Source organism: Patagioenas fasciata, chromosome Z (genome assembly GCF_037038585.1).
Source record: "Patagioenas fasciata isolate bPatFas1 chromosome Z, bPatFas1.hap1, whole genome shotgun sequence".
Classification (NCBI taxonomy): domain Eukaryota; kingdom Metazoa; phylum Chordata; class Aves; order Columbiformes; family Columbidae; genus Patagioenas; species Patagioenas fasciata.
In genome coordinates, this window is record NC_092560.1 from 16,976,900 (window position 1) to 16,990,919 (window position 14,020).

The following is a 14,020-nucleotide window of genomic DNA, read 5'->3' on the forward strand; positions in this document are numbered from 1 at the left end:
GCCCTCAGTGCACAAAGCTAGAGAAGGCAAGTAGTGCCCAAAGTATTTGTTGGTAGTTTTGTTTGGTTGGTTTTTTAATGTTCCTTGAGAATTGTAACTGACAATGATCTGTAGTGATTTATTTTTCCATTTCCTTGTTGGTCAAGAGCCACGTACTCTTATACAAGGGTGTTTTGAAAACTGTTTTATGTTCAATCGTACAGCCACCTTCAAAATCTTCTGCTCCTGACCAGAGCTCCGCCAGCTCGTTGTGCAGCTGCTGCTCCTCGCTTCTGCACCCACTACACCAGCCCTGGTGACCACAGCTCTTCCACCTCTCGTCACATCACGGGAACTTGACTACAAAGAAGGTGGCTGAAGTGAGACCTCATCACTGTCTACAACTACCTGAAAGGAGGTTGTAGCATGGAGGGTGTTGGTCTCTTCTCCCAAGTAGCAAGCGGTAGGACAAGAGGAAATGGCCTCAAGTTGCACCAGGGGAAGTTCAGATGGGATATTGGGAAACATTTCTTCACAGAAAGGGTTGTCGGGCATTGGAACAGGCTGCCCAGAGAAGTGGTGGAGCCACCATCCCTGCAGGTGTTTAAAAGACGTGTAGATGAGGTTCTTAGGGACACGGTTTAGTGCCAGATCCGGGTTATGGTCAGACTCCACGATCTCAACGATCTCTTCCAACCAATATGATTCGGTGATTCCACAATTCACCGTCCCCTGACACCGCGCTCACCCGACCGCCGTCCTGGCGCTTCCCCACCGGAGCACCAGGGCTGCGGTGACAGACTCCGCGGTGACGCGCCGCCCTTACAGCCCCCTCGGCCGCCGCCAACCCCCCCACCCTCACGGCGCCGGCGGCTGGAAGGGAAGTGACGCCCCCGCCCTTCAGCGACCGCTGCCTCTGGTTCTGGTCACGCCCGCTAGCCTCCCGGGGCGGCGCGCAGAGCGCTGATTGGGCCCGGCCGTTGGTCGAGGTACCGCCTCCCGCGCGCCGCAATGACGTCAGCCTCAGCAAGGTTTTATAAGGGGCAGCGCAGGCAGCGAGGCGGCAGGCGGTTGTGGGAGTTGGAGGTGTTTGTTTGGCGGTGGCAGCGCTAGCGCTGCGCGGTCTGAGCGTTTCGCCATGACCCGTGAGTACCGGCCGGCCTCAGGGGGGCGGCTCAGGGACCCTGTCGGGGAGCGGAGCGGGTGGTGGACCTCAGGCCGCTGCACAGGAACGGCAGCGGGCCGGTCCGCTCCAGGCCTGCGGAGAAGTGCGGCCTGAGCGCGAGGCCGAGGGCAGCCCAGCGGTCGGTGCTGGGGGGAGGGTCTCGGTCCTTGTCGACTTGGCGTCCCCGTGGCGAAATCCTGCGGCGAGTGCGTGGGCGCTGGGACTGAGGCCTCACACATCCTGCCGCCTGGGCTGGGGGCAAAACTACCCTCAGCCCCTTCTCTGGCGTAGCTGTGTTGGGAGGCGGGGAGCCGGAAGAAAGATGGTGATCTGCTGGAATAACAGTAACGCTCAGTTGCAGCTCGGGCTACCGTCCAGACTGTTAATAAAGGGCTTTTATACCTCTGCCGAATACTTAATGCTATGTTGCTTAAATGGTGGTTTTTAAGGCTGTCATTGAAAGGGCAATAGGACTTGAGAATCATCACCTTATTCAGATGTAGCGTTGGTGTATCTGCTCTAAAATGGCGGAGAGCTGGGAACCAAATCTAGAGTACTCCAGCTTGCCTGACTGGTGGGATTGCTGATTTGTTTCCTGCATATTATACCTGGTGACACAGGAACTGCCTGTGTTTAACTGAGGAGGTGCTTTTACATTCACACTTAAAAATGCATAGCTTTGAAGCCACTGTACAGCTGGAAGTGCAGCTGCTCAAGGCCTGGATCGTAAACAGTTTGTGCACAGAGCAGACCTTGAATGTGAGGAAGAGGCAGGTTTGTGGCTTGTGTTGATTATTTTTGTCTGTTCTGCATGATATTAAAATAAATGTAGCTAAAGGTTAGAGAAGAGGTACAGCATCCAGAACATGTGCATAGTAGAATAATAGCCCTGTGGTTTCAAATAGACATATAGCAAAATAGAGTAAGGATGGATTGCTTATGAACAACTACTTACTGTACCTCAGAGATCATAAGTTCATGGTACTTGTTGCACTGCCGAATTTCAGGATAGCTGAGAGCTGTATAGACTTGTGAAGATGGTGATGACTAAGGGAATTGAAGAGAGTTTTTTGTTATTTGTCTTCCATTATTGCTTTGTACTTGAATAAAATTGCTCTGTTTACTTTTGCATTCTATTTTTGGGACATGGTGGCAGGCACTTTTCTTCTGCTTTAAGTTCTGACTTATGATTAGATCTTTTGCTGCTCAGAAAGAACTCCAGGGATGATGACCTCACTAGCCAATCCTTACTGCCGTTCTCTTTGACCTCTTTATAACAGAGATGATTACTGCTTATTCCAGTTTGAACTAAGGCATATATCTTGCAGAGGCGAGCAAGGATGGAGATGCTCAAGCAGGAAGGATGTACTGTGTTTATGTGGTAGGTTATGCTTGAATTTCACACTACAGGAAGCTGAATTGTCTTCTGGCAGGATATGGACCACACTTCACAGCAGATTTAGTTTTAGGTTACAGAATGTAGAAAATAGCACTGTCTTCCATGGAGCTAGGGATATTCATTCATCATCAAGGTGAAGTACAGAGGCCAAACAGTCCTTGGCAATGTTTACTTGGAAACCGAAATGGTACAAGTAAGTTTCTTTTAAAATAGTTGTTTGGCTCTGTCTACCTTGTGTGTGTACTGTGTTGCTCCATGTTCCTACCTGCTCCACTTTGCTGTGCAGAAGTGGCAGCCAAGCTTTTCAGTGATGCCATTCAGTTTACATTCTTACCATGGTGTATGGAATAACTACTCTGCAGACACCCTGCACAGTGTTTGCTTGGAAATGAAGGAAGTGCATGAAGTTAAAGGTGGAGGGTAACTGCTATGTGAATTCTGACTATAGCAATGTGTTTTGACTTCCTGCCTCTTTCTTCATGGTAAAATATACTTCATTTCTTTAAGCACCACAGAAGAGCTGTTTCATTGCTACTAAGTTCTTCATACAACATTCATGCGTCCTGAGTACCACAAAACTCAAGAACCATTTATAGCTTGGAATGTGTCATCTGCTCATGATTCATCAAGTTCTAATCAACACCAGTACTGCCAGAGATAGCTGTTTTACTTCCGTTTCTAAACAAGTAGTAGCCTTTCTTCTACGTAGACATTAGGGACAGGATCTCACTGAATGCTAGTGAGGAGCATGGAGCAGGAGTTTTCTTTGCCTTTTCAAAAGGTGTTACTTGGTGTCCTGTCACAGATGAAAAATGTCTTCCAAAGTAGGAGTAGCCCTCAGGAAGCAGCAGTCATAATACACTGTGTTCATTTGTGTTTCCAGCACTTCATGCTGGACATTTAACTTGCTAGTATACAGAATGCACAGAACCTCTGCTTCTGCAGGGTTGCTCTTGTCTACTTGTTGCTGTGGCTGGTACCTTTATCAGCTTGGAAGTGGGGTGAGTATGAAGCTGTGAATCATATCGACAGGTTGCTGTGTAAAATTGACCTGGTCCTAAACTGCTTCCATATACCTGAAATTACAGGCACCTGAAGATGTGAGAGATCTGTCTCTGGGGTTGAAAGATGACATAGATAGTCTTAAAAGTGGAGAGAGACTGAAAAGAGACACAACAGAAGTTGTGGGGAGATGAAGCTTTCAGTCTTGAGCATAGAAAAATGTGATAATGTTAGTTCAATGGCACAAGTGATTACACATAGTGTATCTGGAACACTTTAAGTCCAAAAGAAGCAGGGCAAGAAGAAATACCAAGCAAGTGAACGTGCTCTGGCAGGTTTGAACAAACTAGAACTGCCACAGGGATGTGGATACTAAGGAAAGCTTGTCAGATAATGCAGAAGAATTTGTGATTGTGGTGACTATGCCCATTGCCTGGAAGACCGTATACAGGTGGAGAGTTGCATCTGCTCTGAGCAGCAGTTGTGTTGTGCTGGTTTTGATGTCATGCCCTCAGGAATGTTGTCTGCTCAAAAAGATTGCATGCCTTACCTGCCAGCAGTTCAGGGGGTTGATAGTCCTAAGGAAGGCTGCCTGTCCCCTGAAGAGGTGTCCTTAACTGCCAAGTTAAAGGAACACCTACATAGAGAAACTTGTAAAATGAGGAAGATTGAAAAATACAGATGTTGGTTTACAATTAAATCTAAAAAGCTTGCATGGGAAAGAAAGCTATGAACAGAAGCCTGTAAGAGTGCATGGAAGGAACCTTCCTGGAATGTTTATTTGCTAATTCCTTCAATAGCATGAAAATACTCTTGCATGTCAGCAGCGTTAGGCACCTGTTCTGGGGGAGTGGTAAGTTCTTTTACTCTGGACAAAGTCTCTTGATCAGGAACTGGAGTTTTGGTTGTATATTAACTTAAGTTTTGTCAGACCTGCTTCTTTTGCAAGGGGCTCTGTGATATATGGTGAGTAAACAAAATCTTGGGCTGAAGCTCCATAGCTACCATAGCCTCATGCTTTGTTCATGTCAGCTGCCTTGGTGCAAAAATGAATCAAACCTATATACAGCTGCTTGTGTACTAGGTGTTGTTTGCCTTCATGGTTCCCAGAGCAAGGCAACTTGAGCATTTGATAGCTGAGCTTCAAGGGTATAAGCACCCAATAATACAGTATGAATCCTGTGTTAAGTAGTTTTGGGGACTTCATCCAGCAAAAAGTAAAGCCCAAGTTCCTATATCTATTAGGTATACTGGTCATCTTCTCAGTGGCATCTGCAGAAGTGTCTTCTTTCTACAAATACATATAAAGGCTCTAACTGCTATTACTAAGTATGATCAAGACTTTAAAAGTTCATGGTGCTTGACTGTGGGATGTGATGGACTACCTCAGTGATTTTGTATGACAGCACTATCAGAGAATTGCAGAATGTCCTTAGTTGGAAGGGACCCACAAGGATCATCGAGTCCAGCTCCTGTCTCTGCATATGACAACCCCAGGGTTCACACCATATGTGTGAGGGCATTGTCCAGTCTCTTCTTGAATATTGGCAGGCTGAAAGCAGTCAGTGTTAACTGACTGAAAGCAGGTGGATGTTTCTAGATTCCAAATACTTGCAGCTATTTGCTTTTTGATTTCTTAGAGGGCCACAGGAAGATCTGAAGGAAATTTATAAACTCTCTCAGGCTGTCCTCATTTTAATACTGTTCTTTCAGTCTAAAATTAATTTGTAAACTATATTGGATCCTGGAACCTGTTTGAGATAGAGAGGATGGCTCATCCTTTGGATGAGTCACTTTTTCATTTTGCCTGGGCTACTGATGGGATGGTCTGCCTTCAGTCTTTTATGGGAAACTGCATTGCGTTTCTGGAAGGGATGTGTGCCAATGAGGAATGACACCCACTGGGATGCAGACAAGGATACACACAGAGGCAGAAATTGTGTTCGGGAAGGAGTGCAGAGCAGAGAGCTGAGCCAGGCTGAGGCCCTCTTCATTAGCCATTGACAGTTTATAGGTTTTACAGACATGGGCCTGGACTAAGAGGTTAAACAAGATGTTCTTTCAATAATTGTTACTGCAAACATGCCACACTCGTGTCTGTTTTAATGACATTCCCACTCATTCACAGACCAGGCCCAACAACATTCACGCATCACATGTACTTGGGGTGGTTATCTGGCACAAGATACCATTCTCATGAGTCTGGGCTATCACTCTTGACAATTATTGAAAACATACTTCAGTACAATCTGTACAAGGCCCTTTATAGTTGCTGTGATCTAATTATGTTAGTATTATTTCTTCTTTGACTGTCCGGATAGTTATGTTAGTGTTGATCTTCCTTTATCATCCAGGTGGCTGGAACCGCACATCTTGCTTTCCCACAGGATGTTCAAATGGATTTTGGTGATCTCTTGGACATGACCTGTAGAAATGTAAATGTGAGAACTAACAGGCTTTCACACCTCCCACTGTACACTGGAGGGGGCAACTGTGATGGAAGATTCTGCCAACTATGGAAGATGCTGCCCTACCAAGGCTACAGATTGAACTGAACCTTACCACCTTTATAAAAGGCACACTGTTTGTAAAAAGCGGATAGCATGCGTATAAACTGTATCTTATCTTACAGGTGGGAACCAGCGTGAACTTGCCCGCCAAAAGAACCTGAAGAAGACTCAGGAGATCCTCAAAGGGAAGAGAAAAGAGGATAGCTTGTCTGCCTCTCAGAGAAAACAGAGGTAAGATCTGGTACAAGTGTGTGAAATGATTGGGCAAAATAGGAGGGGGAAATGGATCAGAAAGAGACCAGTGTCTTTGCTGAAACAGCATTTAAGTACTTCACCGTGATCCACAGTCCATTCACATGCTAGAGCATGAACCGTGGATGTAGGTTTTGGTGTATCTGCTGTTAAACAGATCTATTTTTGGTAAGACCTGTAAAGCTTTTATTTCTTTTGAGCAGCTTGTTGTCTGGTTCAAACAGGGAAATACAGGGTAATACTTTCTTGAAGATGTTTGATCCATTGTGTCCTTTACTTCTAAAACTAAACCAATTATGTAAGGTCTACTAATAAGTAACTTGTCTACCTCATGTAGTACTGTACTGAAAAGAACAGGATAATAGAAACAGTGTGCTAATGGCTGAGTAGTTTTACACTTATCTTTTTCCATTTTTTAAAGGGGGGTTGCTAAAAGGCAAAAATAAGCTGGAGGAGACTCTGCTTAGAGAAACAGCGAGTCAGTGTTTGAAATCCAACTCTTTTTCTTCACAGAGACTCTGAAATTATGCAGCAAAAACAAAAAGCGGCTAATGAAAGGAAGTCTCTGCAGGCAGGAGCAAAATGAGCTGCCTGTATGGAGAAGATAGACTGCCTCGACGAAGAAGAAGGGCCTAGAAGATCATTCATAAGTGTCTGGCCATTAATATCTTGCAGACTTGTTCAACTAGCATTAGTTTATTTTCTAGTTAGAATAGACTTAGTTGTCTGGAGTACTATTCAAAACTGACTACGCTTTTCTGCATGCATATAAATAAAAATACAAAGCAATAGCTTTACTCCAGCTTTTGCTGCATTTGTTGGTTTCATGTAATGGTTCCAGTAACAATGAATTTCTGAATCTACAGTTAGACCAGATTTTCTTGTCTTAATTCATGAAGCACATCTTCATTCAGAGTGGAACACACTTGTAAAACATGCTTAACCTTACAGAGGTCTGAACTGTAAATCTCATTTAAAATTATTTTTACAATAAAATGTTGCATGAAATACTGTCTAATCTGAAATGGTTATGCTTTATAATCAGTTCACAGTGTCATAGAATGTTTTGGGTTGGAAGAGACCTTAAAGATCATCTAGTCCAAGCCCCTGGCCATGGGCAGGACACCTTCCAGTAGACCAGGTTGCTCAAAGCCCCATCCAGCCTGGACTTGAACACTTCCAGGGATGGGGCATCCACAGCTTCTCTGAGCAGCCTGTTCAGTGCCTCACCACCCTCATGGGGCAGATGATAGTTCCTAAAAAGTTAGCAAGAACACAAATAATAGAATTGTAGAGAAATGGTCTAAAAGTATTCAAGTATAATAATATAAATAAAATTTATAATATAAGAAATGTGTACTATAAGCAATATAATAGCAGTGGTAAGTCTGCAGTGTAGAAAAAAATGCCTACAGAATTGCAGACTTTATGGATGTACATAACTGGGAATTTGCTACTGACACTAAATTCAGGGAGAAGTGTCAGGCTTGAAGTTAATGAGCTTCAGATCTAAGCAGATCTTGAAGTTGCTGCATCACTAAAATGATTTAAAAATCCTATCTTGACTAGCCTCAGGAATAAAGGTCTGCATGAGAGAACAGCGCTCCCTTCGCAGACATGCTCGAGCGTGTTGAGTACCGACTGAGGTGAAAGCTGGTTTAAACCCCTGGGAGGAGAGTTCTTCAAAGCCTTTGCCTGTACAAGCTCTAAAGCATCCAAGCATATTTACTGTGAACTGGCCCCTGGCACCGCTTGAGGAGAGTCTGAGGTAGGTTTTGGCGCGGCAGGTTTTGGCAATGTGACACCTGCAGATAGTGAGAAATTAAGCGGGTTTTTGTGCTCGGTCCCGGCTCCCGCTCTCGTCTGCCGGGGTCCTCGAGGCAGGTGCCCCGGGTCAGGTAACCACCGACGGGACGGCAGCGCCTCCGGCCTGAAGCGTCTCGCGGCCTCTCCCACACGGCGCGGCGGCCGCGCTGATCTCCACGGGGCGCCGCTCCCGCCCCGCAGCCCGAGCGCGGAGCCCGGCCCGAACGCCATGGCCCTCCAGCTGCCACGGCTAGCTGCGGCGCGCCGGAAGTGACGATTCTGCGCGTGCGTAGCAGGCGGCCGCGCGGCGGCGGGGCGGCATGGCGGACGGGGTGCTGTTCCGAAGGGGCACCGGGCAGGTGGGCGCCGGGCGGGCCGGGCGGCGGGAGCGGGGCTGTGGAGCGGCGGTAACGCGGTCTGTGGTCTCCGCAGAGCGACGACTCGGACGTGTGGGACGACACGGCGCTGATCAAGGCTTACGACAAGGCGGTGGCCTCCTTCAAGGTACGGGGGCGACCCGGGCGGAGCTGGGCCGGGCTGAGGCCGCTGGGCCGGGCTGAGGCCGCTGGGCCGCCTTTCATTGTTTTCGTCCTTTTTCTCCCGAAGAATGCTTTAAAGAACGGAGAGTGCTTGGAGCCTTCGGACAAGCCGGAGCAGCGCCTGGGGATGAAGAGAAAAAATAACAAAAAGAACAGAAACAGAAGGAAGAGCAACACAGTGCCTTTGAAACAGGTCACCTCGACTGTAGATGCTAGTGATGCTCGTACTGCATGTTATATTTCTCTGTGGCGCTCAAAAGCAGCATTTTCGTTGACTTGGGAGTAATATTCTGGGATGGGCGGTGGTAATGTTTTAAACGTTATTTATAGGTTACATTGAACAGCTTCATTAAATACAGAGGGAAACCTTTCTGGGTGGGAGTTGTGTTTCTCTTGGTTGGTACAAACAGTGGTTTAGAAAAATGTGTATTTCTCCCTGATCATTGGTGTAGGTATTTACTTGTCTCTCATGTTTCTGTCACAGTGGAAAGTTGGTGACAGCTGCAGTGCTGTTTGGTCTGAGGATGGTAATGTGTACCTAGCAACTATTGCCTCCATCAACCAGAAGAGAGGCACGTGTGTTGTTACTTACACAGGATACGGAAATCAGGAGGAGCAGAACCTGTCGGATCTACTGCCTCCAGCCAGTGATGAAACAGTAAATGGGATGGGAAATTCTGGGGAGGTGAGGGACACTTTTTCATTTTTCTTAAAAGTGAAAGTGGGAGAATCAACTTTTTCTGTATTTCTGATACCAATGTGGTGTTCAGAGTGAGAATCGATACCCTGATTCCATTGTGAATGGACACAAGCTGATGGAGGGAGTGAAAGTGTCCCCTTGCTTTTTGAACACACCATGGAAGAAAGGGAGGGGACGATAAGAAATTCACAAGTGAACGATAACATAGCTAAAATGGTGAGCAGATAGGATTATGAGGATATAAGTTCTTTCCAGAGTAGAACTGGGAGGGCTGGAGAATGGGAAGGATGTGGATGGTGCTTTCTGAGCTCTTTCACACAAAAATTGCTTGCTGGGAACTTGTGTTTGGTGCATCTTGTAAAAATGTTTTGATCTTCTAGAATGAAAATGAGACTCCATATTCAACAGATGAAAGTGAAAAATCTTCCCAGTCACCTCGAAATAAAACCAACTACACAAAAACAAGATTCTCCCCTCAAAACCGCTATTTTCCCACACCACCAGCAGCCCCAGGCCTGGGAAGGGTAAGGTCAGCCTTATCTGAAATAATTTATGTACCACTGGTAAGCCTGGTATTATTATAAATTTTTAAGACAATAGGATCATATTCCTCATTGTCTGGAAACCAAATAACAACATTTTGAGAGTGGATTTGCAGATACGTATCTTAGAACCTGATGTTATGTTATTTTAAAATAATGTGGACACAGTGTAGGCTTTTTGCAGTGCTGCTGTGTAGTGAAGAAAGCCTCCACCCTACCCAACACTTGCTTTGCAATTCCCTTATAACTTAAAAGGGGGATGTTGTTCCCGGACTGTGATAGTGCTGTTAGTGATGGCACTGTTGATGTTTTAAGATTGCACTTTTTCTAGTCAATTGATAATGTTTCACTACATGGGACACTGAAGGCAGCAAAAGTGATGTCCGAATATCATAGAAGCTCTGAGCTGTAGCTTCCCTATTGAATTATGAGGGCTGGGGTACTGATACGCTCTTCAGTTTTCCTGTTGTGTAGGAGTCTAAATAACAATGCAGTTGAACACAGCATTGTGTTTTCTAAATATTGCTGTTAGTGCAAGATACTTTAAAGGTTTTATTTTGTTTTTTTTTGCTTTGTATCAATAGGTTTGTATCTAAGCTCATTTTAAAGACAGTCACAAGCATAATGGAATTTAGGCAGCATGTGCCCCCAGCCACATAGGAGCAGAGAAATTATTCATTGCCTGTGGGCAATACTAGATACATTTCTTAATGTGAGGATGCAACCACTGACTTCTATTTAGAAAAAACTTTATAAAAAGATTGTATTAAGTAGAACCCTGTTTCTGCACTGTTTACACCAGTGACATGTTTAATGTAACCTTTACTTTTCCAGTCATGGAACGCCCCACAGAAATAGCTATTACGTGTTGCTACTGCAATTTCATTAAATTGCTAGGATGCATTGTCTTTAGTTTAAGGTTTTTGAATTGTTTCAAATCTATTAAATAAAATCCTAATGCCTGAAATTTCTTTTTTATTTGCACCATTCAATTTTTTTGTTGTAGCCTGGATCAAAGTTCAGGGCACCTCCATCGTTTTTGTCCTGCTGGCCCCCACCCTTCCCAGCAGGACCACCGGTAAGTGATGGGAGAATGAGGAAGAAAGTATCAGAGATGAGTATTGGGCATCTGAAGTTTTCTGACTGAATGTGCTCACTGCCTGTGTTTCTGTGTAGCCAAGCTACAGGAATTGTATTTCTCACAGGCTTTGGAAACCACTCTTTTCAGAAAGTATAATTTGGCTCCTTTTCACAGAAGGCATTGAAGACATGTTCCTATTTTTCAGTTTTATATTTCAGTCTTTTAAATTGGTTGTTGTCTAACCTGGGATACAGGCTATTGAAACACAGACATTTCCTTTGTGATTTCTTAGTTGATTCCTCCTCCACCACCCATGAGGCCAGACTCTCCAGAGGACGATGAAGCGCTGGGGAGTATGTTGATAGCCTGGTACATGAGTGGTTATCACACTGGGTATTACCTGGTACGTGACACTTTTCTCTTGAAATGTCTTTGTAATTTTTCTTTTGTGTTGCTGCTGCTGTTTTCAGCAAGAAGTTGGGCAGTTAGATCTCTTATTCTAGTCTATGATAGCTAAATTTAAGAGTATTTTGTTTTGTATAAGTATTCTTATCCTTGAATAGGAGTCATGTGAGCTACCATATCCATATAGTCAATGCTGGTTTAGTTCCTGGTTCCATTGGAGGGGTCCCATTAGGTACTTTTACAGCCCGTATTTTACAGCCATTCTGAAGCAACCAGTTCTGCCTTTGTGGGCAGGTGGAGTAAGTCTGAACGTGTTTGTTAGTCAGTAGTCTTCTGTGTATTTTCTTTGAGTGGTAGTATCACATTTAGGATCAAGTTTGGCATTTTTGCAAACCATTCATCATTAGTTGTTTGAGCTGATGGTGAAGGTCCAGCAGGAGCTTTCAGCAAAAATCTGTGGCATGGAGCATTGATTTTTATTTTGCTTTGTACACTTACGAAGAAAGAAAATTACAGGAGAAATTAAACTCTTTGCATCAGGGAAGCTGGAAAGAGGGGATTTTTTTTTTATCTTCAGAATACTAACTTTGGGATTTCTTGCTTCAGATTATAATTATGGATTGTTTTAATTTACTTTGAATTGAACAAGAAATATAAATTTGAAATTATTCTGCAGAGGCACTGATTATAAAGAAGACAGGTAGTTTGACTTTTACCCTATTTAAACCACATATTCTGATTTCCCCAAAGAGTTAAAAGCTATTCTTGAAATACTCAAAAAAAAAAAAAAAAAAAAAAAAAGGTTCAAGAATGTTTTTTTCTACGACTAAAGCTTTTTATTTCCATGTCAGTAAAAACAAGACTTTACTAAATTTTATCCCATAGGGTTTAAAACAAAGTCGAATGGAAGCAGCACTGGAGAGAGAAATGCATGCAAAATAACTGAACATCCATCATTGTTTTGAAGGATTGTAAGTATTGTAAGTTTGTGCTAAATGAAGATACAGTGTTGCTTGGCAAATTTTTTTGAAACCACTGTTCATTTTTCAAGCTCTCAACAAGTTTGGAATTGTATGAAAAAACTGAGCTTTGGGACTTCCATCCGCTCCACAAAGACCACTTCTGCCAGTATTAGTCCCTCCTTTGCGTAGCAGCCATGGAATAGTATTTTCTTGGCTGGAGTGAAAGAAACTGTTTTATTGCTTTGATGGAGGGGTTTAACTACAGCATCTCTCTACATGGGGATTAACAGTGCAGCTTATCTGAATTAAGAGTTACTTTGTTCATTTATTGGGCTATTTTGAAAAGAAAGCATTGTTAAGTGAAATGCAGTTTTTGCATCTGTGTACACATCTTCAGAAGCAAATGCTGCTTTGTGCAGGTGGGGTAGCAGGATGTATAGCTAAACGTTTTTAGGACAAGATCAGCATTTCAGTTTGATCCTGCTGAGCAGTTCTGTTCTCACTACTTCAGTGCTTGTGCTTTTATTTTAAAACGTTTGTTTAGAATTCTCGAATATATTGTTCAGTTCCTTATGGAACAAAACCATATTCTCTTGGGGATTTGTTTTTTTGATTTTCTGTGACTACGTGTAATTTTTGTGCAGTTGAGTAATTCTTGTTCATTTAAAAGCAAAAAACGTTCTTGTATACTAATTTTTGCTTCTTTTTTGAAGTCAGGTACAAATCTTTTCCACTGAGAGGTGTATATCACTTATGCACTGATGGTTGACAGTGAAGATCAGAATTTTATTGTGACAATTAAGCTTTACAGTTTCTTAACATTGAGCTGTCCCTAATAACAAATAAACAAATAACTTGAGACTGGTAGTTACACGTGCATTAAAATGAACTGTTTCTTAAAGACCTCTAGTCAAATGTATCTAGAAAGCACTGCAGCAATAATATATTTTTTGTTTCCCTGAATTTGTACTAAATCTTTTTGCCACTTGATACATCTAAGTCTCTTAACCCCACATGATAAGATTTCCTTTATCTCTTACTTTAACACCTCTAGTATTCCTCAGACTTTTTATTTGAATGACAACACCAGAACTAGCAATTATGGTATTTTTTTTCTAGGAGACAGCTATGGCAGTAATGTATATTAGTGTGGCCACTGTTGACAATGGCCTGGAAAACTGTATACCATTGTGTTAAGAGATATCTTAGGGGTCTGATTAAATCCTGAATATGACTGCCGGATTCAGCCTCATTTTTTGTTTCAAATGTTTGTTAATAAAGCTCTACTTTTCAAACTTTGAATTGAGGGCTGTGGTTTGTTTTGGAGTGGTATTTATTTTTAGGTTCTGTAGAAGTCTGCCTCCTGGAAGAATGGCTGAAATATACCAGACAGTTTTGCTGTGTGGCCTTGGTTTCTGACTACCATTACTAAAAGCAAATTAGAAAAAGCAGACTGGAAACACTTTAACACTTACAGTCCTAACACTTGTGGAATCGAGGCTGCAGCCACAAAACTAGACAATAATTGAGTTAATGTCAGGGTTTTCTTTTCAGGGAAACTAGCCTTTGCTGCATTCAGTTTGTTTTTCCACTGTGATCAGGTGTCAGAAAAGCAGTTTTCCTGCAAATAACTGAGCAAAAAGAGAAAGACATAATCTTCACTTCCCTAAGCCACTTT

General features: G+C 43.4%; 2 protein-coding genes across 4 annotated transcripts; both read left to right on the plus strand.

The window, feature by feature from the left end:
* The first annotated feature begins 1,012 nt into the window (after positions 1 to 1,012).
* Positions 1,013 to 7,315, plus strand: LOC136115040 (small EDRK-rich factor 1). The gene is made up of 3 exons (XM_065860855.2): positions 1,013 to 1,124; positions 6,178 to 6,286; positions 6,821 to 7,315. Exons 1-3 carry the CDS (start codon positions 1,118 to 1,120, stop codon positions 6,891 to 6,893), a joined length of 189 nt encoding a protein of 62 aa, XP_065716927.1. The 5' UTR covers positions 1,013 to 1,117; the 3' UTR covers positions 6,894 to 7,315.
* Positions 7,316 to 8,384: 1,069 nt separating this feature from the next.
* Positions 8,385 to 13,644, plus strand: SMN1 (survival of motor neuron 1, telomeric). Of its 3 annotated transcripts, none has more exons than XM_065861631.2 (9): positions 8,385 to 8,472; positions 8,546 to 8,617; positions 8,720 to 8,845; positions 9,137 to 9,337; positions 9,733 to 9,876; positions 10,901 to 10,972; positions 11,268 to 11,378; positions 12,266 to 12,351; positions 12,432 to 13,644. In XM_065861631.2, the coding sequence occupies exons 1-8, from the start codon at positions 8,434 to 8,436 to the stop codon at positions 12,320 to 12,322; spliced, it is 822 nt and encodes a 273-aa protein (XP_065717703.1). In that variant the 5' UTR covers positions 8,385 to 8,433; the 3' UTR covers positions 12,323 to 12,351; positions 12,432 to 13,644. The 3 variants fall into 3 exon arrangements, with proteins under 3 accessions (XP_065717703.1, XP_071658715.1, XP_065717705.1); XM_071802614.1 differs by having other exon boundaries at positions 13,056 to 13,644; XM_065861633.2 differs by having other exon boundaries at positions 9,137 to 9,310.
* Positions 13,645 to 14,020: the final 376 nt, after the last annotated feature.

Bases quoted from the DNA above. Each gene is read 5' to 3' on its own strand.
- LOC136115040 (XM_065860855.2), top strand. The intron at 6,287-6,820 runs GTAAGATCTGGT...TTTTCTTCACAG, and splicing joins GCCTCTCAGAGAAAACAGAG to AGACTCTGAAATTATGCAGC.
- SMN1 (XM_065861631.2), top strand. From the start codon at position 8,434: ATGGCGGACGGGGTGCTGTTCCGAAGGGGCACCGGGCAG. The intron at 8,473-8,545 runs GTGGGCGCCGGG...TGGTCTCCGCAG, and splicing joins TCCGAAGGGGCACCGGGCAG to AGCGACGACTCGGACGTGTG. The intron at 9,877-10,900 runs GTAAGGTCAGCC...TTTTTGTTGTAG, and splicing joins CAGCCCCAGGCCTGGGAAGG to CCTGGATCAAAGTTCAGGGC.